Source organism: Raphanus sativus, chromosome 3, assembly GCF_000801105.2.
Source record: "Raphanus sativus cultivar WK10039 chromosome 3, ASM80110v3, whole genome shotgun sequence".
NCBI classification, from domain to species: domain Eukaryota; kingdom Viridiplantae; phylum Streptophyta; class Magnoliopsida; order Brassicales; family Brassicaceae; genus Raphanus; species Raphanus sativus.
This window is the reverse complement of record NC_079513.1, coordinates 14315329-14339828: the sequence shown is the minus strand read 5'-3', so window position 1 is coordinate 14339828 and position 24500 is coordinate 14315329. Positions and strand designations below refer to the sequence as shown.

The following is a 24500-nucleotide window of genomic DNA, read 5'->3' as shown; positions in this document are numbered from 1 at the left end:
CACAAGATTTACTTGGCGCCAAAAGAAGCTTTATCTGAAGGTGATAATAAGTTAGTTAACTACCTTTGCTTTTCATGGTGTGCATGTCAAGATCGGGGGTTGTGAGTTTGGTGTATAAAAAGATAAGCATCACGAAATTGCAATAAGTTAACAAAGTGGAGTATATTACAGTACACCTAAAGCAGAAAAGTGTTCTTCATATATTCACACAACAGTAATATCATTTCAGCTACTACTACTACAATCACACAGCTTACAGTGCTGCAGAAGAGAAATTAAAGAAAGTAACAGAAAAAAAGACAGATCTACTGCGTGTTTGCTCTGACACCAGCTCTGTCACTTGGGATCTCCTAATCTTCATCGGTAGGCTTAGATGAGCCAGCTTTCTTGTCGGGGAGAAGGAGATTGTGGATGTTAGGCATCACTCCTCCATTAGCAATCGTCACATCTCTAAGTAGCTTACTTAGTTCCTCGTCGTTCCTCACCGCAAGCTGAATATGTCGAGGCACAATCCTTGTCTTCTTGTTATCTCTTGCCGCGTTCCCAGCAATCTAAGCACCTATACAAAATCGATCACACCCAGATCCGTTAGAAAAACTTCAATCAGACTCAAGATTAAAACTTTCCTATACGAAATCGAAAACCTAGATGCGCTAGATCATCAAATTTGATTTAAAAAAAAGAAGCAAATCTAAATTTGATAATACGTTTGAATTGGGTTATCAGTTTACCTGTTGCGGCTGCAGCAGTTAGAGTCAGCAAATCTCCCGGTCCACGAACATCGACGGCAGATCGGACGGCAGAGACGATGCGATCGTGACCGGCGCCGGAGAGCTCTGCTAATCTGTGATGAATCTATGAATCTCGATGGAGGTTAGATCTGTGATGTCTCGACGACGGAAGCAAGGATGAATCTATGAATCTCGACGGAAGCAACGATGAATCTGGACAGAGGCGATGGATATCAACGGACGGAGAGAAGGTCGATGAAGAAAGGGAGGTCGATGATTGTTGAAGATAAAGTGAGGGTAGTTTAGTATTTTATCCATTAAAGAATGTGGTATTTTTGAAAATGTCAATTCCTTTGTGGTATAGTTGAATTGTGGTACCATCAAAATGGTATTTGTAAAATTTCCCCATGTTTTATTGCTATCTTACTGTGTTTCTCTATTTTTTAATTTTCTGCACCATATATTACCCGTACAAAAATAATTATATTAATGTCGTTTTCCTTAATATTATTGATGTTTATAAATTGATAGCTTATTTGATGAGGACATGCAGGTGCACACACAATAGGACAAACGGATTGTCTCTTTTTCCGTTACCGTTTATACAACTACACCGTCACCGGAAACTCCGACCCAACCATAAGCCGATCGTTTCTTACCAGTGCCGGTCCTGAGATATTCATGGTCCAATACGAAATACAAAACTGAGACCCTAATATATAAAAAAATCTGTCAATAAAAAAATCAAGTCTATAATTAAAAAAATACGATATCCTCAAAACTAATAAAAATTATCAGTTTTTAAATATAGATTTTCTTGTATTTTTTTCCTACAAAATCATCCATAAAACTCTCGTAATCAAAGTTCTTGATCATATCATTTTCAATCGACAATATAGCTGAACCATTTAATCTTTCTTGTGAAATAATTGACCGTAAATAAGACTTTATCAACTTCAACTTCGAAAAGCTTTTTTTAGCTGAGACAACTGAAACCGGATTGTAAACATTACTAGAGACGTGAAAGAATATTTGCTAAGAAAAAAATTTAACTTAGAAGATAATTATTCTAAATCAGTTATTTTCCTTTTTTTGTTGTCATCATAATATTTTCCCCATTTTCTACTTTTTAATTCACTCATGTTTAATAACATAAAGGATGTCCACGATCCACCATCTTCTTTACTTATCGACAATATACAACAGTACACATAACAAATTTCTATATTTATAAGTAATACCAATGAAAAACTAGGCCCTAAAATTTTATAAAAATAGTAGGCCAGATACGTTTGTATCTAATGTTTGTGGTCAAAGCCGGGCCTGTTTCTTACGCAGCTCAAGACTCTTTGTCCTCCCAATGGAGACCCATCAAAACGTGTTGCTCTTGACATTGGCAGTCCATCAAAATTCGATGTAAGCTTCTTCAAGAACCTAAGAGACGGTAACGGCATTTTGGAGTCGGACCAACGTCTTTGGTCGGACTCTGAGACGAATGACGTTGTGAGGAAGTATGCTAGTACTATTAGAGGTTTGTTAGGGTTAAGGTTTGATAAGGAGTTCGGTCAAGCTATGGTTAAGATGAGTTCCATTGAGGTAAAGACAGACGTTGATGGTGAGGTCAGGAAAGTTTGTTCTAAGATCAACTATTGAGTAGAACATACAAATATATATAAATAATATCAAATGCATGGAGGTAGTTGAGATCTTGTCGTTAACAAGGAGTGTTTTGTATAGATGTCGACAAGTTCGAGCCTCATGCATGTAATATTTCAACGGCTGATCGCAGGCCAAATAAAATTTTGGACCCAAGGTCTGAAAAATCATGTCATAATTAAAAATATATAGAAATGTTTTCTCTGGTTTAAGTTTTTAAATCTTGAATGTTTATAATGCTCTAGAAAAAGAAATAAGAAACGAATACTCTAGTGTAATTTCTTAAGAATGATAAAAAAAAATTAATGCTAGTCTTCATTTATTTGATCATCATTCAAATTATTGATGTTTTTTTTCAATACTGTAAGAGAAATATAAACAAAAGTTTAACCTTTCATTTTCAAGATACTACATTGTGATGAAGACATCGACTTCTAAAAGATAGAAAATTCCAAAATTCACATAATTAAAACTTGTGAATCTCTTGCCAAAAACCATTCCGAACCTTTTAACCAAAACACCCAAAAAAAAAAGGAAACTGGAATAGTGAAGCTTTGAATAGATCAGAGCTTGAGAATAAGGCCAATGGGGCAATGATCACTGCCATTAATATCAGGGAGAATGTAAGAATCATGAACATTGGCTGAGATCGATTCAGATACCAAAAAGTAGTCCAATCTCCATCCTGTTTTACACACCAATTCACAATCCAAATATGAATCTGAAACAACTATCAACAGCCTTTTTTTACTATTGCAGACTTGATTACCTTTGTTGGTTTTGCGAGTTCCATGGCGATAACCCCAATAAGTGTAACCTACAACACCAGGATGTTGTGTTCTAAAGGTATCTACAAAGCCCTTGTCTAAGAAGTTCTCTCTAAATGATTGTCTTTCTTCTATTGTAAAACCAGCACTTCTTTTGTTCCCCTAATCAAAAAAAAAAAACATTTGGCAAAAAGAGAGGTGACTAATTGAAATGACATAAAAAAAAGAAGAAGAATCTGAGAGTTAATTGTTACTGCAGGATTGTAGATGTCAATCTCTTCATGAGCACAATTAAGATCACCAGTCAAGACTACAGGTTTAGACTTCTCCAGCTCCTGCAGATGCAACAAGGCCCTTTAGGAGAGGTCTGTGTAAGCAGAATAGATAACAACAAATAAAGAAAACTTCCATACTTTGATGTACTTGCTAAGGGCTCTATCCCATTCTTCAAGCCTGTATGACTAGAGAAGCCCACACCATTTGTTAAATTAAAGAAAACAAGAATCTGGTTCCAACTGTAGAAACTAGATGTCATCGAGTTGAGGAGTACCAATCTTTTTAAGCCATCTCCGGAGTTAGGGACATAGGTGCTTATCAAGTAGAACGATTCGAACTCAGGAGTAACAATGCGTCCTTCCATGTCATGAACTCAGGAGTACCATATCTAACTGAGATTGGTTTTATCTGTCAAAAAGACAAACTTTGATTAGAAGACTTACAATTTTAACACAAACATATTCAGACACAGTCTTCTTGTCTTTACCCATGAAATAATAGCAGTTCCAGAGTAACCAAGTTTTGAGACGCTGCAGGACCAGAAACTGTGATCATAGCCATCACTAAGAGCTTTTTTAACTTCCTCAACATCCTTCACCTACCATTAGTGTATTTAGTAACAAGAATTTAATCATTTAGGATTGGGCTAATGTAATGCAATGACCTAGATCTTTGTCTCCTGCAAGCACAGCACATCAAAGTTTTCTCTCTGAGCAAGTTGCAGAGCAGAGAAGCTTTCTAACTTCAACAATGCTCTCAATCCATTAACATTCCAAGTCATAATCTTCATAGACTTGGTACTATCTGGTAGAGGGGGAGGTCTCATTGTCTTTGGGTTATAAGCTTTCCAGTCTTCCTCAGGCTTCGTATGGGCAAGTACCGTCCATGGTTCACTTTGAACTGAGGATGAGATGATTTCATCTACTTTAAGGACTTTGCTAGATATGGTCAATGATGCTTCTTCCTCTTTTAACCGAGATTTCTTCTTACCTATGAAGATTCAAGCAACTCTTATGAAAATGCCAATATATATAATACACACTGTGTTCGCTTTCCTTTAACATGTGACAAACCTGTTTTGGTTAATGACTTGTGTTCACTTAAGATGGCTTTTGAAGAAACTTTGGCTTTGAAGTTTTTCTCAGAAGACTGTTTTACTCTTTTCTCTCCATAAGCTTGAGAGCTATTGCAGTCATCATCATCTGTGGACTCTTCCCTGTTTCTGATCTTTCTTTTGATGGTCACACTTTCTGAGCGAGTGGATGAAGTAGTTTCCTTTATTTCTGCACCAGAACTTTCATCTGTAACAGATAAACAGGACAGGACTTTACCAAAGAGAGAGTGTGTGTATGTGTGTGTGTGTGTTCTCAGTGAGCAGTAACATACAAAGCAATCAGAAGAAGCAAAAATTGATCAATCACAACCTTAGCACCAACCATCTGATGACTGTTATGATCAGTAGCTGCTGCTGCTGCTACCTTCATTTCCTTTCCCTTGGTGTTGTTGATAGAGAGAGGCGTAGCAGCATTTGACATGAGTCTCTTGTTGAAACTTTTTGTTCCTACTCTAACACTAACCATCGATGAACCAAACCTTGAGCTCCTAAGAGGCACCGCCAGAAACCTAGACATCATCATTTGGTCACACCGTAGAAGTTTGAAAAACATTAAAATTTTGAAAAAGGTTACAGCTTCTTTTGCAATTCAAACAGAACACAGAAGGAATCTAACGAGGGTTTGATTCTGTCCCAAATGTAAGAAACGAAACAGAAGATAACAAACAACACAAAAAGCCCTAAACTTTTATGAAGAAGAAGAAAGAGATAATACAGGAGGAAACAAGTATGAAGAAGTTTCGAACATAATCAGACAGAAACGTACTTGGAGCTATGGAGACCGAACTGAAGAACCTTGTTCATCGATTCGATAAAGGAGGCTGGGCAGGCACATTAAGCGAGGCCAATGTGGAGAAAGAAAGTAAGAAAGAACCGCCAAAAAAAAGGGAAGCGTCTTTGTACAACGCTAGTTCCAGTTTCAATCGCTCACATCTGCGCGTATATGCACGCGCCGTTTTTCTTTTGTTCACTTTTACATAAAAGTTGAAGTTGAAGGCAATGATGAAAACAAAAACAAATCAAATTTCAATCTCACAGCTCTAACAAATTCCAGAATGTAACATCTCTTGACATCCTCTCTAGTTGGTTTGGTTTGCAGCCACATTGATCATGTCTTGAATCCAACATCCACCAACTAGTAGTGTGTTGAGAACACTGCACAGAACATCTAATCTAAAGAAACTGGAAGGTAGCTAAGACGTGAAAATCATATACTTGTGAGTTTGGCTCTCTCTCTGTCTTAAAGCCAAAGTAACACTGATGCATCTGCCTCTCTCTTACAGCCACCAAAACCAACCATTCTAATAATCTTGTACAAGCTTGTCTAGAAATAAACTCTAGCTAGTTCTCATTTCTCATTCAAAGCTTACAACTTTTTTTTTTATGTTTTTACATTTTTTTTTTATGATAACAAGTTTTGAGAATGAACATCATAAAAGTACAAAGAAGTTACATGTTCTCTTATGGGAAAGCAAATACTAAAAAAAATTACAAAGGTACAGTGGCTAACATACAACCAACTCTGACTAGTTAACAACAACTCCTCCTCCTCCTCCTTCTCTTGTTCAACGAGGCTGGTGGATGTTTCTTGGAGCAGCAACCCTCTGGTTTGCCCATTTAGCTGGCTTCTCCGCATACTTAGCCGGTTCAACAATCAACTTAGGACTCCTGTTCCCTCTCGATCTCCTCACCATCTCACCGTTCTTCCCTAAACCAACTGATCCATACAAAACAAATTCAAGAACAATCAGTCTCCAACTCTGTTGATAGAGACAGAGCTGCTTTTTAAATCGTCTTTACCAAAGTCAGAACCCGCATAGTAGATCTCTACATCAAACTCATCAGCCTCGAAGAGATCTTCCATGTCATCGAAATCAAACGACTCTGGTAGAAGATCAGCTACATCGACTTCACCGTCGTAGAAACCATCTGCTCCTTGGTTCTGGCTGATCCAGTAGTCATGGTACCACGTCGAGGTCGTCACCAACTGCCACCACTCCGGTGAGAAATCCTCCACTTGCCGTACGGCCGCCGGAACAAACAGTGGCGCGTCGGGGTTTAGAGTAGAACGTCTTCCTGAAACCATCGCCATGTTCTTCTTTAAGATCTCTGCACAAAGACTTAACAATATCAATGATCTGACGATATCAAGAACAAGAAGACAAAAGATAGTAGAAGATATTGTTTTTTACCTTTGTGTTAAGAAAATATCTGAAATTCTTTCTTGTCTTGATAAAAAGCGAAACGGATTAGGACAGAACACGAATGTAAGAAGATGAAGATAAGAGTTGTGTTATTATATAAAAGCGTGGTTCGGGTACCGAAGCTGAGGTTTGTTGTTTCCGTGGCAGAATTATATGTGTGAGGGACAAGTGGGTAAGGGTGGGACCCGCACCTCACATGGTTTTGTCTAATCTGCCGTCCACGTGTTTACGCGTTACTGTTTGCTTTGTTTGACCTTTTTTCGTTCCAATCCGATTGCGATTCGTATAAAGTAAAGGAGTAAATTATGGTTCTTTTAAACAAAAAATAAAAAATATCTGAAATTTGGTCGGAGAGGATAAGATCGGAAACTAATTCCAATATAGGCCCATTAGGTTATTGTCTCTCTTAAAAAGTGCGATTCTTTTAAATTCGGTCGAAGAGGATAAGGTAGGAAACTGATCCAATCTAGGCCCACTTGTTAACCTAATGGGCCTATATTTGGCTCTCTTTCTTTCATTTTTTTTTTCTTTTTTTTGTTTAAGAACTTAATAATGATAAATTCCTAAAATAATAACTCCATACGAGGGGATTGATAAAAAAGTAGATGTAGAGTTGATTACCGTATAAGACACATTGTATTTTTAGCTTACACAAAAGAGCACATTCTGCTTGGTAGACACTTTGTCTTGTCTTCTAGTAGTTGTTTTGACACTTCTGACCTTGATGAGGATTCTTATTATTGTTATTATCAATTTACCCTCTATTTTTTTATTTGATTATATTCTGAATATGAAAATATATAAATAAATAAATTTGATGTAATGAATTGTAGTTTTTTATCTTCTACATATTAACATCCATTTACGTGTATTTTACCAATTTGAATATTAAAAACATATCCACACATAGAAAACAACCTTGTAAATTATGTACTTGTGGACAACTAAAATATGGATATAGAAAAATATGAACATAACATGTGGACAAGTAAAATGTGGACATATATGGTATGGATAGAGAACCAACCAATGAAAGAAGAAGAAAAAAGAAAATAGCACCAGAAAACTGAGTTACTTCATGGCCATAAACCAAACTTCTCTGAGCTCATGTGTGAGTGAACCTAACAGAGAAGCATGATTAGCCACCAAATCCTTCAAAGCTAGAACAAAAACAAACTCTTACAAGAAGTATAAACAATGTTTTTAATTCTACAAGAGGTTTCATGTACAAGGTTTTTGTGGATGAAGAACTTTCAGCATAATGTGGACGAGGTCTTGTGGACAAAGTCTTGTAGACACAACAAAAGGATATTAATTAGAATCATGTCCACAAAGACAATCAGTAGAGAGAAGTAATGTGACATATACCTTATTCTGACTTGAGAAGGTGATGAAGTTAGTGTCCACAAAACTCGGTAATTAAGGAGGAATCATATTAGCATTGTGAGAGTAAAACTGATCCAAAACAAAACAATTTAATATCACAAGGAAACATAAACGAAAATTTGGCAAATTAATTTTGCTAAGCTTACACTTTTCTGGAAATTTCAGTGAGGTCCTAATTTGGATTCAGAACCTCATCCTTGTTACTGAAGAAGACAAACAAAGCAACATTAAAGAAAATACAGATATTAAAATTATCAACTTTGGGAGGAAGAAAATAGTTTTTACTAACAACAAGCGAAGCAACCATAGTTATGGATCAAATTGTCAAGCAAGAGAGCCAAACCCAAGTCACCAAACAAAAGGATCGATTTGTAGAGAAAACATAAACATGATTCCCCAATTCTATCAAACTCTAGAATGCTAAAGACATATGACTAAAATCAAATCAGTCCAACAAAGGAAGAAAGTGAAAAATTGAATCTTGGGGGTTTGGGATAGAATTAACTAACTGGTGAGACGATGACAAGGATCATAACGGCGGCCATAGAATCGTTTTGATGATGGGCTCTGTCAATTGATGATTTCCTGGAATCCATTGAGAGGATTTGCACGAGGTCCATAATCAGAAGGTGTCTCTTTAGTTACATGTTTAGATGAAAAGCTTTGACCAACAGAGCTCGTCAATGGCGGTCACAAGGAATAAAGACATCGGCTTTGTTGCAGAGATATAAAACCCAGAACATTTATGGAGGAAAAAAAAGTGAAAAATCGGATCCAATTGGAGATTACTTGAAAACTAGGGTTCTTAATCTTCAATCTCTAAAGAGATAAGATTTTGAGATTTGGTAAAATCAAAAGATGAGTTGGAACACGTTTGATCTCCTTTGCTGAGATTTTTTGTTCCCTTTAGTTAAGAAGGGGTATGAAAGTCTTTCACCTCAAAAAAAGTGTGTTGCAAGCGTATTGTGTCTTTAGAAGTAATATGAAAGTGATAAAGTGTCTTACCATGTAATTTTTTCAAATAAAGTAATGCAGTGATTTTAAGAATCAAAAGAAAACATGTAATATTCTCAAAATCTTGTTTATGAGTTAAAATATTAAGAATTCAACTTCTAATAACACATACTTTAATTGATTCGTAGAATCATTAAAATCTAAACTTTTTGAATAACAAATGATTTTCTATAAAATTAGAGAATCAATAAACCAATAACATAAGATTTTAACGAGAATGTAAGAATCTATAAACCAATAACACTAGACTTGAAAATTCTAAAGAATCATTATAAATCCAATTTCCACTAACACCCCCTTGTGATCTTGAAAAGTAGCAGCAACGACTTGACGAATTGACTTATGCATTTTGTGATACATCAATTGTTTTTAATCAAATTTTGGGCCATATGGAGAGCCAAGTCTTACGACCTTGAAAAGTAGCAGCAAGACTTGACAAATATCAACCACATACGGTCAGTTAGCAATAGCAAAGCTAGTATACTACAATAAAACGGGGTAATATTTTTATTATTTGTAAAAATTTAATATAATTAAAAGTAAACAGATAAATATATATGCTTTTAACTTGTGGTGGATTCATTGTTTTCAATCATTTATTGATGAGTTTTGGGATAAAGTCATAAAACCAAACAAAAAGTGATAATAATTGCAAAACGTGTTTTACTTTAAAAAACACTCTCAATGACTTTTCCTTCACCTTATCTTTCTCTACATACTCTATATGGCTCCTATAACTTCTATAAGTTTATGGGTCTAGACTTTGCACTGTGAGTCATCTCCTTTAGTCAACGTCGTTTCTTGAGCTACAGGTTTCGCAGGGGATCAGAAACCTAGAAGAGAAACAACAATGACTCAGTACAATCAACCTCCCGTTGGGGTTCCTCCTCCTCAAGGTTTCTTCCCAACTCCTTTATCTTCATGCTAAAATTTTGGGTTCGTGAAACTACTTTGATCTTGTTATAACAGGTTATCCACCGGAGGGGTATCCACCGCAGGGTTATCCGCCGCAAGGCTACCCACAGCAGGGTTACCCTCAGCAAGGCTATCCTCCTCCGTATGCGCCCCAATATCCTCCACCACAGCAGAATCAGCAGCCGCAACAACAGAGCAGTACTACTGGGTGTCTAGAAGGATGGTACTTCAAAATAATTTCTATTTTATTGATTGTAACTATACCGCTTGTTTACAAAAATCAGGCATACCGCATATTCCGTCGTACAACTCTCATTCCGCTTTTTTGTATATTATCACAAAGTCATGTGCTACAGCTAGAATATATATGGATAATCCATATTGCATTCTTTGATAAACATGCTTGCATCAAACATTGAACTGCTACTGGTAATAGACTACATTGCATATTTACAGCAATTGAATTTGGTGAGAGTATGAGCAAAGGAGGTTTTTCACCCAACTTCCTTTCAATAAATTAATAAACAGATTTTTTACCAAAAAAACAAATAATAATAAAAAGAAATAAAAGAAGAAGATAGATGATAGACACTTGAGAAAACGGTTGTCATGTAAAACAACTCTTTGACTTTTGTTGAAAAACTGTGTTAATGTATCACTTAAAATGGTTCTTAAAAAATTATGTTATTAGATAATACTAATATATTGGTGAGATGTCGCCAATACTAGTATTGGTAATATAGTAAGGTACAAGTAGTTTAAGCAAAAGTTTTGGTTACTCTATTTTTATCAAGACTAAAACTGACTGAGAATGTGAGCAAATGTGTTATGATTTTGCAGTCTTGCTGCTCTCTGCTGTTGCTGGCTATTCCAATGTTGCGCAGATGTGGTACTTTAATTGCAAGAGAGTGTTTGCAACACAAGAACCTTGGTTGGAATTAAAATAAATTGTTGGATATATTCTCTCGTCTATTATATTTCCTTTCTGTTTTCATGTTCTTCGGTTAAAAAACTGTTGTCTATCGACGTTCTAGCTCGACTTGGATTTGAGAAAAGTGGGAGTGTAAACTGGTGTAGTGACATTAGTGCTTTGCCTCATTCAGTCTTTTTTTTTTTGAACATACCTCTTCAGTCTATTGCTTTTTCTCTTTGTGATCATATCTCAATGATTTTTGTTAAATCCATAAGTCGACACTGATCTAACACAAGGTTTGGCCTTGTATTTCTACTCGACTTGGCTTCCTGGGTAATATAAATCGGTTGTGAAAAAAACTGAACTGAAGAAGACCCAAGATTGTATTTTTGCAATCAAATCGAAAACTAAAAACAACTGTGAATAGAAATAAATCGTGTGTTAGACGTTTCTTTTTCTTTTAAATAGAAATAATGGAATTTAAAAATTGGTGTTTCTTGGGCTCTACGACATTTACTTGACGGACAAGTCTTGGAAAGCTTTCGGAAAATCAGATTACTCGCATCTGGTGCTAGAAACTCGTGGAAAGCAGTGACTCTTCTCAAATCAGAGTGCGGTCTAGTATTCATAATCTTCCTGATTTGGAACAGGGCATCAAACCCAAGCTTCATCTGGCTCCTTATGGACCCTAGAATCTAAGTAATACTCTTCTTGGATGTGGAAATCGTTGATGTCTCTGATACCTACACATCTCTATGGCTCCTATAACTACTCTCAGTTTCTGCATCAAGACTTTGCACTTTCCCTCATCTCCTTTAGTCAACTTTTTGTTTCTTCAGCTACACTTTTCGCAGAGGAACAACAGTGACTAAATTCAATCAACCTCCCGCTGGTGCTCCTTTTCCTCAAGGTTTCCTCGCAGTTCCTTCATCTCGATGCTGAACTTTGGGTTTGTTAAACTATTGATATTGTTAACAGGTCACCGGAGGGGTATCCACCGCAGGGATATCCACCTCAGCAAGGATCAGCAGCAACAACAGAGCAGTCATGTGTTTCTAGAAGGATGGTACGTCAAAATACTCGACTTGATTTCATCAAATTTGCATTACTAATATTTTCTTGAGAGTTTTTGTATGGATCTATGTAGACTGGATTTAACTATATTTCCTGTGTGAATACTCGAGCACAGACTCTTAAAAGAGAAACTACAAAGCCGGACGTATTTGTAATAGCGGAAGTAAAAATTGACAAGAATTACAATTCACAACAAAATTCAAGCAGCATGTCATATTTTTGTAGAATAACGCAGGGGATGATGGTCCTCTAAAATGAGCTTTAATACAAAACATTTTGCTCAACAATATAATTTTACAGATCAGTCTTGTGATAAATGATAAGATTCTCAGAAAAAATATCATAGAGGAGAGTAGATAATGAAACACTTAATGTGTACATGGGATCCAAGTATAACGGTTATTTGGGCTGCAACTAGAGCCTGGATGTTTAGTGTGGTTACGTTGAAACATTGGCGTATTGTAATTTAGGTTTCCATTCACAATGAAACAGAAACAAAACACACGTGGTGATTAATCTTATTAGCGTGGGGATTACCTTGTTTTCTGAAGATGAGTTTCCCACATTATTTCAATCTGTCAGCTTTTTTTTTTTTGAAAAAGGGTTTGCTATTCAATCTGTCAACTTGTATCTTAATTTTACGAAGATTTTTTATCTGACTTGGGAAATATCTGTTTTCGTAATAAGCATCACATGTTGTAAACCTTTTATTGTTTATACAAATTTTAGTTCAATCTAATTTGCTTGTCAATGATTCCATCTTCGTAACAAATTTTGTCTATATTTTTCTTTTTATAAATGCAAATTATATTGTCAATATATTGCTCAAACTCAAACTTCAAAATGTTATGTTTATCTATATTTCCTAAAACGATTTTGTTCACACATTTGAGATATTTATGGAATATTCATACATATTTTAGATTCCCAAACGAAAAAACACCAAACAAAAAATTAGATAAAAATGCGTATGTATAAGTGGGGTCTTAAGACACTAGCAACATACAATAACTGTGTTATCTCGAGCTGCAACTTGATCTGATTAGTGGAGATGACTATCAAGCACTGCCTGTCCTGCGATGCAAAATCATCTTTTATGTCAACATCTTCATATAGAATAATACTAGTCAGCAGAATACAAACCAATGAAAATACTATGAATTTTTTACAAAATTATATATAATTAAAAATAAACAGAAATATCAGCTTTTAAATGGTGATGGTTTCGTCGTATTCTTTTTTTTATTTGGTAATCTTCGTCGCATCCATTACTTAAAACTTAAAACATTCTCAATGACTTTTCCTTCTCCTTTTCTTTTTCTACACGTCTCTATGGCTCCTATAACTTCTCTAGGTCTCTGGACCTAGGATTTGCATGTTAGTCATCTCCTTTCGTCGTCTCTCTAGCTACACGTTTCACAGGAGATCAGAAACAACAATGAGTCAATACAATCAACATCCCGTTGGTGTTCCTCCTCCTCAAGGTTTCCTCCCAATTTCTTGACATCTCCGTGCCGAATTTTTGGTATCTTTAACTAAACTACTTTGATCTTCAGGTTATCCGCCTGAGGGGTATCCACCGCAAGGATATCCTCCTCAGGGATATCCGCCTCAAGGCTACCCACAGCAGGGCTATCCACCACCGCAGGGTTATCCTCACCAATCTCCTCCTTATGCACCGCAATATCAACAGCAGCATCAGCAGCAACAACAGAGCAAGCCTGGGTGTCTTGACGGATGGTAAGTCAAAGTACTCGACCTAATCAAACTTGCGTTACTAATACTTTTGTTGTGAGTTTCGTATTACGTTGACTGACTTTTGATACAAAAGTGTTAGTGACAATGGGGTTGGTTTACTTGTGCCATGGGTTGAAACCGACTTTCGTACGAAATCTTATTTCTAAATTATAATTTCTAAATACTAACTGCGAGTCAACGGGAGATTATGTGCATAAAGTCTTGAACTTCTATGGTTATTATATAAACTTTAATATTCTCTATCTCTCACACACACTCTCTTTGTTGATAATTGATATTGCATTCTTTAGGATGAACATGATTGCATCAAACATTGAACTTCTACGGGTTACTTACTAAGTTACTAAATTGCATAGTTAAAGCAATTGGATTTGTATATTACTGGTATTGAGAATATAACTAGTAGTTGAAATTATACATAATTGCAAAAGTTATTGGTTACTCTATTTTTCTCGGACTAAAATTGATTGAGATTGTGAACAAATGTTATGATTTTGCAGTCTTGCTGTTCTCTGCTGTTGTTGTCTCTGTGATTTATGCATCTTCTGATTGGAGTACCTGCTCGGAGCTGCTTTTTAATTGCAAGAGAGTGTTTGGCGACACAAGATCATTTGTTGCGTAATGGGCATTAAAATGAATTGCTTGGATACAATCTCTTGTATATCCTCTGTCGTATTATCTTTTATGTTTTTCGATTCATAAATAACATATTGTCTATCGACTTTCTGGCTTGGTTTGGATTTGAGACTAGCGGGAATGTAAATTGGTGTGGTTGTGGAGACACTATTCCTTTTATTTACTTCCGTATGTCATTGGATTTTTTTTTAATACATATTGATATCTTCGTTATACATACTGATGTCGGTACAAATCTGAAGGATAATCAGTCTTGATTGGATTTTGAATTCAGATCTTCAATTATATGCTAACGCATGAGGTAACTTATCAATGGTTTTCTTTTCCTAAACAGTTATCTTATCATGTGTTCAAAAAAAAAAAACAGTTATCTTATCAAGGGATAATAAAAGGGAATGGAATATACTCAAAACATACAAAAACAAATTATGTAGCGGGTATATACAATCTACCAAAATCATTTGGACCATATGCCTTCCTCCACGTGGTCATGACTGAGCCAGCATTAGTTTTTTTTTTTAGCCGCCATTCATTTGGATGGTTGGCGCGCAGACATATGCTCTGTAGAGTTCCGTGCAGCCAATGGTGGAAGAACTGTTTGGTTACGAGATGTGGTGTGTTGTAAAAGAAAGGGCTTCATGAAAAAAGGAGGTCGTTGAATCAGTTATAATATTGAAAGATTATACCAAGGGAGATTACAAAGAGTCTCTCTTCATAGATAAAAGAGAAATTTAAAATCATTAATAATGAGGATGTGATCATGTGAAAGTAAACATTTGCTGTTTCATAACATAATCAACAACATATTTGAATAAAAATCCAGAGAAAATTTGGGTAACAGCCGTCGTCGGAGACATCGTATTCATATTTATATCGATGCCCCCTTTGGCAATTTGGACATAAAAAGCAAATACACAGCACATAGATATGCATTTGGGCATTTACAGTTCTACACCGATCACTTATCGTTCGGCTCAAGAGCAGATTGTAATACTTCTTCTAAATACTTTTCCGCGGCTGCAAACTGTCTCTTCTTGTCTTCGATTGCTAATGCAGCCAGAGCTTTGTCCTGTTCAAAGAAATGAGCAAGCAATATACTGTGAACCGAGACTAGCAACGACCAATAAAAAAAAGAGGAGACTGATGGTGCAGATCAACTAAGATTACTCAAGATTTGGAAGAAGCAGAGATGTATCAATGAAAAAGAAATAAGAAGATTACCGGAGGCAAGTCTTGGTAACTTCTTAGAGTATCAACCACGGGTTTTGTCATCTTCTCCAGTTCCTTCCTGTGCTCAGCCATTTCCACAAGCTCTCTGTGGCTGATCTTAGGACTGTAGCCAACACGGTTGAGCAACATCTGCTCCCCAGAATATACATAAGTAAAAAAATCTACTATAACAGAACTTTCCTAGCCAATATCATCACTGTACTTCTTACACGATTTGAATCTTCATCAGTATGTATGTATATGATACAACAAACATAAAAAAAAAAAGACAACTTCATCCCTGGAAAACCATTCCTTGAATCACTAGGAAGAATATAGTTTAACCATCACTGAACTAATCCTTCTTGTTTCAGCTTAGCTAATAGTTTGTGAAGATATCTCATCTAATTGCATAAAGGTATCTGATTCTCAGCTTACCAATCACCTAAGGAGAACTTAAACACTAAAAGAAGAAGAATAAGGCGTTTATATACCTCATACTTCTTGTACTGCTGTATGTACTGTTCCTCCTTGGCTGCCATAACTTCCAAATTCGTTTTCCAATTCTCCATCTGAGATTCACAAGGGACTACATCGTCCTCCAACTGTGCAAGGATTCTGCAAAAAAGCTCAAAAACAGACAAAGTAAGATCACTAGTGAAGGCCATATTCAAAATCTATTATCACAAATTCTCACTTCTTCAAATACGTAAGCCTTTGAATCGCTTTCCTAGTATAATCAAGAAGCACATTAGAGTCTTTCTGCGCTTTAGCTCTCTTCTCCTCCACTCCAGTCTTCCTCAGAGAGATATCTCCCATTGCAACAAGGAAGCTACACACACCAAGTTCCATTAGATAATAATAAGAGAGTGAAAAAAAAAAAAAAACGCAAACCTGCTGAGTTCAGTGTCTCTAATGTTGAGCAAATTGGCCACGTTAGCAAGAACCTGAGCCGAAGAGACCACATTTGAAGGTAAGCTCTCTTGCGCCATCCCCGCACTCTCCAATATCTCTCTAACCCTAGCCGCTAACATCAAAAACACACTCATAGTATAAGATTCGTAAATTGAAGCAAATCGAATCGGGGAAGTTACCGTAGTACCTTGAGCACGGTACTCGGAAGCCTTCTGGCGAAAATCGTTGGCGACGATGGTTGCGGCCTGAGACTTGGCCTGAGAAGCGGTGGCGAGGTTGTGGAGATGCGTTACGGTTCGGTGAGTGTAGTCGAAACTGGGGACTTGTTTGCCGGAGGATTCGAATTGTGAGGTGAGCCAGGATTTCACTTCCGAGATCCGGGCGGCGTCGGATCCTCCTTTGGGTTCGCTCGACGGCGCCGTATCGCTGCCGGTCATGTCGCTCATTGTTCTCGTTTCTCGAATTTTACGCGAACCTGGAGATGCGATCAGGCTTTGGGTGAAGCCCTGATTTTTCCAATTTGGGGATTTGCCGGAGCAATATTATTGGCGGAGTTTTAATTTACCTGTTCAATTTTCAAAATTAAAAATCACAAAATACACCAGTTAATTACTTTTCCGTGTGTTGGGAACTTTACTGCATAACCAGATTTTTTTATTTTTTATTTTTCGCTTAAATTTGGGTCTTTTACATTAAAAAAAAATCTGTATTACTGTATTATTAGCTTTATGATTTCTATTAGACATGGACATTCAGGTCTCAATGGGATTTCGGTTTATTAAAATCAACTTCACTCGAGTTATATGAAAGTTTGGTTCGGGTTCTATCGAGTTCGGATCGGAATTAGTGAATTTTTAAAAAACAGTATAACCCAATGTATTTTTGGGTTCGGGTCCCAATTGATTCTTCAGTTTAAAAGTACATAATTTATACTTATTTTGTAATCAAAACATAAGTAAAATCGATTCTTCGGTTTTAAAATATCTGATTTATACCTATTTTGTAACCAAACATAAATAAAATCGATTCAAACATAAGAAATGAACATCAACCGTGATCATTCAAAATCAAATGAAAGATAAACATATATATTGATAGAAACATTGTTAAGTGAAAACAAAACCAAAATAAAAAAATTTCAATCTTCAATAGACACCTTCAACCATCAACCTTCATGTAATATAACCCACCAATCTTCATGTAATAGATAATTATTTTAAATGTTCAATATATCTTAGTATATTTTGAATATATATTAGAAATTAAGATCATATTTGATACAAGATGTTTTTAGGGTTTTGAATGTTTAGGGTTCTATCAGATATTCATTTAGATTCGGGTTCGGTTAGGATAATACTCATAACCCAAAATACCATAAAACAAGAACCATTCGGTATTTATATCGGGTTTAGATCGGTTCGGGTTCATTTTTATTGGATCAGGTTTGGATTTTCAGATTTGGTTTATTTGCCAGCCCTGATTTCTATATATTGTAAATTAGATTAAATTTTATTCAACATATAAATTTGTTAGTGAATTTCAATTAAACTATATAAAAAATTATACCAGTCAAAATACATTAAAAATAACATGCTAATGATTCACACACTTCTACTTTATAGTGAGCTACCTTATACACTTGCTTATATTTTATATGATCCTTAATATGGTTCTCAATTTTAATTAATAGCGCAACCATTTGGAAAGAATAGTCAATGACAATAAATATAATACAAATCGTTTTGTTTTATTATTGATGTCACACTTCATTACACAAATATTTTAGAAATGAAGCAAGTTTTCTTTTTATTTTTATAAACCACTAATATTCAGCCAACAAAACATTCTAGTCCAACACCAAACCGACCTCTTATCTTCCCCTCTCTCTAATTTGTTCTTGAATTTCAACCTTCAACAAGTTTTCTTTTATTTATTCCTATCTGGTTACTTCTTTCCATCAACGATTTAGTTTGATCCACATGGGCTCAAGCTTGTGCTGCTCTAGCCATCCAGATACCTATGAAAGTACAACCGGTGACCGGAGCTTGCCAACAGGCGATGACAAATTTCTATCTGACGCAAGCACCTTCTCCTTGAAGGAGCAAGAGCATCAGCTTAAGGCAGCGAGATTGGAGGAGCAAAGACTTGGCCGTGAAGCCGAGAAAGTCAACACATGGGTCAAACACGAATCAGCCAGGTTCGACTACCTTCCAGGCTTCCATAGTTGACCGTTGCTTAGACCTAGCCTTCATATATTCTTGTAGCTGTTAAAAAGGCTCTGTCATGTATAATTTCTGTATATTTATACGAAACACAAACCAATAGTGTATATATATATATACATACATATTGCTACATACAAATTAAGGGAGCTAGGAATATAAACAAAACGAGATTACCAAAGGTATGTAACATGCGACTTACTGAAGCTGTTACATTTGAGCTTATGATGAGTTTCATATCAAAACTGATCATATAGGAAACTTTTGGCACAAATCTCTTGTATATTAGTGTTAGTTTCTTACAATTTCCAATGTGGTATCCTCACGCTCCATTCCGAAATGATGGTTCTTATTTCTTATCAAACTGTTTCTAACCAATAATAAACATTTTCTTGACCATCCTAACTCTGGTTTAATAATGAAACTATAATACCATGTCAAAGAAAGCTGACTGGCTTAGTGCTCCTAGCTAGCCCAATGATCCGAGGACAAAACTTTCTCACTTGGTGCTCCTCAATGTTGGCCTCGGTTATTAACAACATAACAAGCTGCAACCAAGATGCTATGAGAAAGTCCATACAAAATTAGGCTCAAGACTAGTCTTAGACCAACAATGTTTTGTGGCGTGCCAAAAAAGACTAGTCTAAAATGCGAAAACAAACACTAACTTTTGTTATTTGCATATCAATCTGAAACACACAATTTAAAGATTTTCTTTCTAGAAAATAAAAGGTTTTGTTTTATATAAAATAACATTCCTGATTTCTGTTTGCAATTCAGAAATAGAAATGTTGAAGATCTTGTCCAAGAATCTTGTTTGTGAAAGTTAATTTTGTGGGGAACTTTGTCAAAAAAGAACAAAAATACTCATCTATTGTCTCCTTAGAATCATTTTATATAAATGGATATTAATGTTAACCTCATTCTAATCCTTTTAATTATATAATTGATTTTTTTTCTAAAACCAAACTAATTAAAAAAAATTAATATCATTTTTACTACTTTTTTTTACATTTGTTTAAAGTAAAGACCATTGGCTGAAAATTTCCTACGCGAAGACGACGGCACCACTACAGAGTCAGACCATTGAAATCCCACGCCACTTCTCTCATTTTCCTCACCAAAACAAAATGATCAACAGTCCAATTGACGGTTTCGATTTCATCAGCTCTCTACCCGACGCCATTCGCCACCTTATCCTCTCCTCTATTCCAACAAAGTCAGCCATCAGAATCTCCGTCTTGTCTAAGCGTTGGAGGCATGTCTGGTCCGAGACACCTTCTATCTCCATTGATAGCCACATGGTACCTACCAGCCAAAACTAGAGCTGGGAATTTGATTCATTATCCGCGGGCCCCGCTCCGTTTGACCCGCCGCGGGGCGGGTGCGGGTAGAGTGATTTGAAAAAAATTGTTTGCGGGTGCGGGTGCGGGTCGAGTGATTTTAACGCGGGGCGGGTGCGGGTCGACCGAATTTAAACTGCGGGTACCCGCCAACCCGCAAAATTAAAAAAAAAAATTTTTTTTTTAAAATATGATTTTTTTTAGTAAAAATTATGTTTTTTTATAATAAAAATAATAAAAATACGAATATTTTTAAAAATTTAATTAAAATATATTATTTATATTATTTTTTTAAAAAATATTAATTAAAATAATTATTTTTATTATTTTTTATATTACCCGCAGGTCCCGCGGGTTACCCGCTAATTTATGCGGGGCGGGGCGGGTCTTACATTTTTAGATGCGGGTCAAGCGGGTCGAATTTTTGAATCGAAAAAATGAGTCGACCCGCAGCGGGGCGGGTCGGGGCGGGTCGACCCGCAAACCCAGCACTAGCCAAAACCATAGCTAGATCATAGTACAAATATTAGATGGAAAATTCTACGATGGTAGATGGAAGCATATGCTGCATATTACATTTCTTACACCAGATTATTGTGTTTTTTGGCGGATTTTTTTTCTAATTTACTGTAGATATGGAAGATCATCTCTTCTAACACTTTTAGACCATTTTAAAATTGTTTTTTAAGAAAATAATTTATTCACAAAAGTATCTTTCCAAAGTGTTCACAAAAGTGTTTTTTTGGCTTATTAAATTGATATAAATTTTACAAAGTGTAAGAGTAGTCATTGTCCAAAAGTGCTAAAAGTTGATTTTGTTGGATAAGTTGTCATTTTTAGCAAAATTTCCATTTTTTCATTACATCAGTTTCATTAATTAAAATAAATAGTTGAGGCCTAAAAAACATGACTATAGCTTTGAGCCTTAAACATCTCCTATATAAAATCATCAATGTACAAAACACAATCAATTCATTCAAAAATCACAACCGACCAAAACACATCTCAAATCACAAGTATATCCCTAAATGTTTTGTTTTCTCTTCACATCAATCAATCAACCAAATCCAATCACCAGAGACAACATTTCTTACAACGTACCAATCCATTTTCATTGCATATATTGCATCTCTTAAACGCATCTTCTTGTTCCTCAAACACTTTGGTGCTACCACCACAACTAGTACACGGCACAAACCTTGCATCCCCACAGCATCCACAAGCTCCTACGAAATCACAAACAGGAAACCCTTTCAATATCTCACCTAGCTCACCTCCATCGTTGAGTTTCTTGACCTCCTCCATTCCACCAATGTGGACTCCTCTTATGAACACCTGAGGCAAACAAACCGGTTTCTCCTCTCCGAGCGCAATCTGAAGCTCTTTCCTGTATTTGGAGTCCATTGAGATGTCACGTTCCTCTACCTTAACCTGATACCCTCTCAATACACTCCTTACGCAACAGCAATCCTCATAAGTCTTTCGGATTCCTCTGAGGCTAGTGAAGTACAATACTATCTTCTTCTTGTCACCCTCTGTTTCAGACAGTCTTGGTTTCTCTTGCTCTTCCAAAGATTGAGAACTCAGTGAACTCAAACGTACATATTCTAGTAAACTGGTTGGTTTCGTGTCTTTACCTAGTTGTCTTGAAGACAATGCTCTCTTGTAAGATGAGATGATGTTAGGATCCAAATCAGAGAGAAACGATTCTTCAGCTAGATGTTTCCACAGAGGCTGCTTAGGTTTAGAAGGCAGTGGAATCCAATCTTCCTCATCTTCTTCCATTCTCACGAATTCATAAGAATCGTCTGGTTTCAGTGCAGACCCATTAACACCAACGTCATGATCCGCGGTGAGTTCAGAGAAAGACATGACCGAATCTGAGATTAGGGACCACAAACATTTAAATGTTAACCATAGTTTCAAAAAAAAATTGATAACTCAGGACCCATACAAACATTTAGTGAGCAAGATAAATGTTTTATTGGGGCCCTCGAGAAACTATCCAATTTTAGAGCATGTGCAATGGAGTTTCATAAACCCAATCCTTAAAAAAAATATATTAAAATATTACTTTTATTGGTTTCCGTGTCGGATCAGTCTCAAAAAATTCGAAACTAAGGATTGATCCATGGTGAGTTTCGTTACTGTATCGCGGACCCCACGACACGTGGTGGTCCACGATTAGCTAGTTTTTATTTTTTTATAATTAAACAAAAAAAAATAATAAAATAATAAAAAAAAAATTTTTTTGAAGAACTCTACAATAGGTTTACCGTTGTGGATGCTCTTGTGATGGAAACATATAACATCTTCAATAGCACACTAATTTTTTCTCTATAATTTAATTTTATTATAAAATAATCTTTGCTCTAATAGTGTTACTCCATAATAGATATAATAAAATAACTCTATAATAGAAATATTACATTTTTACTCTAAAATAGATTACTTTATCATAAAGTAAAAAAAAAATAGATTACTTTATTATAAAGTAATATCATTAAATAAAACATTACTCTATATATAATATATTTACTTTAAAATAGAATAAATTATAGAGCAAAAATTAGTATGCCACTGGAGACACGGTCTTACCGTTGCAGTTATCCAAATAGTCGTCCTCGAGGTCGTTCATGAGCTCCCATGTGTTAATCACTGAGTCAGGAGATAACGAGTCGCGTGACCCCTCTGGCTCATGCGTCTTCTTGTTATTCTTCCCGGACACGGACATATGAGGAAATGTTTGTCTGTCCGAGGGTCCTTCGAGATCGGTGATTTGAAGAGAACCATAAGTGGTGGATGTAAGAGAGACGAGGTGGTGCGTGTCGCCTTTTTTAGCCGGTGGATGATGTACCGGCAGCATTGGAAATGAGAAAGCTCTAGGAACAGTCGCAGGCGACGACAACGACGGGAACTTGGAGTTGTGTTTCGTCACCGGAGGTGAGTTTGACGCCGAGCAACACGAAGAAGAAGAGGTTTTAGAAGCAGAAGAACCCATGATGGCGTCTACGCTGTTGTTTTGGTTTCAAACACTCTTTTCTGGGTCTCTTGTGTGTTTTGTTTTGTCGGAGAGTATAAAAGAGAAAATATAGAGAGAAAACAGGTGGAAAGGAGCTGTCTATGTAAGTTGGAGGTGGAAGATGGTGAAATCACTTAAGAAGATGGTGATGATGAAAGCCCTTTCTCAAAAAAAAAAAAAAAAAAAGATGGTGTGATGTTTGTTTTACGGTACCAATTTTTGTTTTTCTGATAGGTATCAATATTTAAATTTTATTGGAGATAATTACGGATTTGATTCTCAAAGCCTACTTTAAGAAATCAATCAAAAGTAAACATGTGTTGTAAACTGTCAAGATCCTCAAAAATTGCTTAGTTTCTAAATTTGAAATAGGCCAAAGACTTGCACTTAATATTTTTTTTAAAGAAAAATAGACGACATGCAGTGTTACTACATATTGTCTATTTAAGTATATAAGAACTTTATATAAGAAGTCACTAAATAAATTAGCACGAAAAATTGTAAAATAAATAAAAAATTGTTGATAAAATATGCAAAATTAAACAAAGGCCTAATGGAATGTAGCAAAATAATACTCAAAATTCAGAATGTAAAACACCTATATATGGAAAGAATACTGATTTAACATGTTTTATTTCTTTAATGGAAAAGATAATGGTATGAAAAAACTTGTTTAAGTAACTTGTAACTTTATATTCTGCTAGTTACTTCTAATTTGGATAAAGCTTAGAGGAAATGTCGCAAAATAATATCCGATTTCAAAAAGTAAAACACTGACTATGGAAAGAATATAGTTTATCATTCTTTTTGTAACTAAGATTTGAATTAACATTTTTAGTCTCCGCTCCAGAAATTTTGAAATGTAAATAAGGAAATAATTTGGTTATCCATAAAAAGTCACTAATCAACTATGTACTACTGATTTGTAGATTCTAGACTTAAATAATAATTTTGATATGTGTGTGTATAACCAGTAATGTATTAAAAATTTAGTGAATTAGTTAATTTTTTAGATCTTGAATTTTTGATTACAGAACATACGACGTAGAAGTTGGAATTAAGATTACAAATTACAATTGTCTATAGAATAATGGAGCTCTGCATTGATACTTTATGTTCTATGAGAATAAACACGAAACGTTATTGCACAAGGCACACTAATTGACGATTCCTTTGCTACTTTGCCTTTGTCTTTAAGAAATTAATAATAATAACAAATGTAAAGAAAAGAACAATACTTAGGTTTTCACTATGAATTCACTTATTTCCTTATTGCAATCATATTATCATAAATATTAATATCACATAAATAAATAAATCATAAATTACAAAAGAAGTAAACTTT

The 24500-nt window shown here is 35.6% G+C and overlaps 6 protein-coding genes and 1 pseudogene across 8 annotated transcripts; 3 read left to right on the top strand and 4 right to left on the bottom strand.

The window, feature by feature from the left end:
* Nucleotides 1-2747: 2747 nt before the first annotated feature.
* LOC130509042 (DNA-(apurinic or apyrimidinic site) endonuclease, chloroplastic-like) lies at nucleotides 2748-5390 on the bottom strand (annotated as a pseudogene).
* Nucleotides 5391-5849: 459 nt separating this feature from the next.
* Nucleotides 5850-6894, bottom strand: LOC130509043 (protein EARLY RESPONSIVE TO DEHYDRATION 15-like). 2 transcript variants are annotated; one of them, XM_057004586.1, is made up of 3 exons: nucleotides 6737-6894; nucleotides 6357-6653; nucleotides 5850-6261 (listed from the first exon to the last, which is right to left on the bottom strand). In XM_057004586.1, the coding sequence occupies exons 2-3, from the start codon at nucleotides 6634-6636 to the stop codon at nucleotides 6110-6112; spliced, it is 432 nt and encodes a 143-aa protein (XP_056860566.1). In that variant the 5' UTR covers nucleotides 6637-6653; nucleotides 6737-6894; the 3' UTR covers nucleotides 5850-6109. The 2 variants fall into 2 exon arrangements, with proteins under 2 accessions (XP_056860566.1, XP_056860565.1); XM_057004585.1 differs by having other exon boundaries at nucleotides 6345-6653; nucleotides 6737-6893.
* A 2968-nt stretch (nucleotides 6895-9862) lies between these two features.
* LOC108845806 (cysteine-rich and transmembrane domain-containing protein WIH2-like) lies at nucleotides 9863-11186 on the top strand. Its single transcript, XM_018618981.2, has 3 exons — nucleotides 9863-10044; nucleotides 10118-10286; nucleotides 10904-11186. The coding sequence occupies exons 1-3, from the start codon at nucleotides 9999-10001 to the stop codon at nucleotides 10959-10961; spliced, it is 273 nt and encodes a 90-aa protein (XP_018474483.1). The 5' UTR covers nucleotides 9863-9998; the 3' UTR covers nucleotides 10962-11186.
* Nucleotides 11187-13342: 2156 nt separating this feature from the next.
* On the top strand, nucleotides 13343-14632 carry LOC130494471 (cysteine-rich and transmembrane domain-containing protein WIH2-like). The gene is made up of 3 exons (XM_057005555.1): nucleotides 13343-13534; nucleotides 13607-13790; nucleotides 14309-14632. The coding sequence occupies exons 1-3, from the start codon at nucleotides 13426-13428 to the stop codon at nucleotides 14355-14357; spliced, it is 342 nt and encodes a 113-aa protein (XP_056861535.1). The 5' UTR covers nucleotides 13343-13425; the 3' UTR covers nucleotides 14358-14632.
* A 573-nt stretch (nucleotides 14633-15205) lies between these two features.
* Nucleotides 15206-17111, bottom strand: LOC108833560 (AUGMIN subunit 1). The gene is made up of 6 exons (XM_018606967.2): nucleotides 16756-17111; nucleotides 16548-16680; nucleotides 16351-16485; nucleotides 16148-16271; nucleotides 15666-15803; nucleotides 15206-15513 (listed from the first exon to the last, which is right to left on the bottom strand). Exons 1-6 carry the CDS (start codon nucleotides 17012-17014, stop codon nucleotides 15403-15405), a joined length of 900 nt encoding a protein of 299 aa, XP_018462469.1. The 5' UTR covers nucleotides 17015-17111; the 3' UTR covers nucleotides 15206-15402.
* A 1283-nt stretch (nucleotides 17112-18394) lies between these two features.
* On the top strand, nucleotides 18395-18911 carry LOC130509638 (uncharacterized). The gene has a single exon (XM_057005796.1). It carries the CDS (start codon nucleotides 18548-18550, stop codon nucleotides 18794-18796), a length of 249 nt encoding a protein of 82 aa, XP_056861776.1. The 5' UTR covers nucleotides 18395-18547; the 3' UTR covers nucleotides 18797-18911.
* Nucleotides 18912-21088: 2177 nt separating this feature from the next.
* LOC130509637 (uncharacterized protein At5g39865-like) lies at nucleotides 21089-23337 on the bottom strand. 2 transcript variants are annotated; one of them, XM_057005795.1, is made up of 3 exons: nucleotides 22732-23337; nucleotides 21771-22013; nucleotides 21089-21698 (listed from the first exon to the last, which is right to left on the bottom strand). In XM_057005795.1, the coding sequence occupies exons 1-3, from the start codon at nucleotides 23132-23134 to the stop codon at nucleotides 21205-21207; spliced, it is 1140 nt and encodes a 379-aa protein (XP_056861775.1). In that variant the 5' UTR covers nucleotides 23135-23337; the 3' UTR covers nucleotides 21089-21204. The 2 variants fall into 2 exon arrangements, with proteins under 2 accessions (XP_056861775.1, XP_056861774.1); XM_057005794.1 differs by having other exon boundaries at nucleotides 21089-22013; nucleotides 22732-23336.
* Nucleotides 23338-24500: the final 1163 nt, after the last annotated feature.

What these genes read in the sequence shown, in the direction of transcription:
- LOC130509043 (XM_057004585.1), bottom strand. Translation starts at nt 6,636, where the DNA reads ATGGCGATGGTTTCAGGAAGACGTTCTACTCTAAACCCCGACGCGCCA. An exon ending in CTATGCGGGTTCTGACTTTG is followed by an intron (nt 6,262 to 6,344) that starts GTAAAGACGATT and finishes TGTATGGATCAG; the next exon opens with TTGGTTTAGGGAAGAACGGT.
- LOC108845806 (XM_018618981.2), top strand. Translation starts at nt 9,999, where the DNA reads ATGACTCAGTACAATCAACCTCCCGTTGGGGTTCCTCCTCCTCAAG. An exon ending in TGGGGTTCCTCCTCCTCAAG is followed by an intron (nt 10,045 to 10,117) that starts GTTTCTTCCCAA and finishes TTGTTATAACAG; the next exon opens with GTTATCCACCGGAGGGGTAT. An exon ending in ACTGGGTGTCTAGAAGGATG is followed by an intron (nt 10,287 to 10,903) that starts GTACTTCAAAAT and finishes ATGATTTTGCAG; the next exon opens with TCTTGCTGCTCTCTGCTGTT.
- LOC130494471 (XM_057005555.1), top strand. Translation starts at nt 13,426, where the DNA reads ATGTTAGTCATCTCCTTTCGTCGTCTCTCTAGCTACACGTTTCACAGG. An exon ending in TGGTGTTCCTCCTCCTCAAG is followed by an intron (nt 13,535 to 13,606) that starts GTTTCCTCCCAA and finishes TTTGATCTTCAG; the next exon opens with GTTATCCGCCTGAGGGGTAT. An exon ending in CCTGGGTGTCTTGACGGATG is followed by an intron (nt 13,791 to 14,308) that starts GTAAGTCAAAGT and finishes ATGATTTTGCAG; the next exon opens with TCTTGCTGTTCTCTGCTGTT.
- LOC108833560 (XM_018606967.2), bottom strand. Translation starts at nt 17,014, where the DNA reads ATGAGCGACATGACCGGCAGCGATACGGCGCCGTCGAGCGAACCCAAA. An exon ending in AGCAGTACAAGAAGTATGAG is followed by an intron (nt 15,804 to 16,147) that starts GTATATAAACGC and finishes TCTGGGGAGCAG; the next exon opens with ATGTTGCTCAACCGTGTTGG. An exon ending in GTTACCAAGACTTGCCTCCG is followed by an intron (nt 15,514 to 15,665) that starts GTAATCTTCTTA and finishes TTCTTTGAACAG; the next exon opens with GACAAAGCTCTGGCTGCATT.
- LOC130509638 (XM_057005796.1), top strand. Translation starts at nt 18,548, where the DNA reads ATGGGCTCAAGCTTGTGCTGCTCTAGCCATCCAGATACCTATGAAAGT.
- LOC130509637 (XM_057005794.1), bottom strand. Translation starts at nt 23,134, where the DNA reads ATGGGTTCTTCTGCTTCTAAAACCTCTTCTTCTTCGTGTTGCTCGGCG. An exon ending in CTATTTGGATAACTGCAACG is followed by an intron (nt 22,014 to 22,731) that starts GTAAGACCGTGT and finishes CCCTAATCTCAG; the next exon opens with ATTCGGTCATGTCTTTCTCT.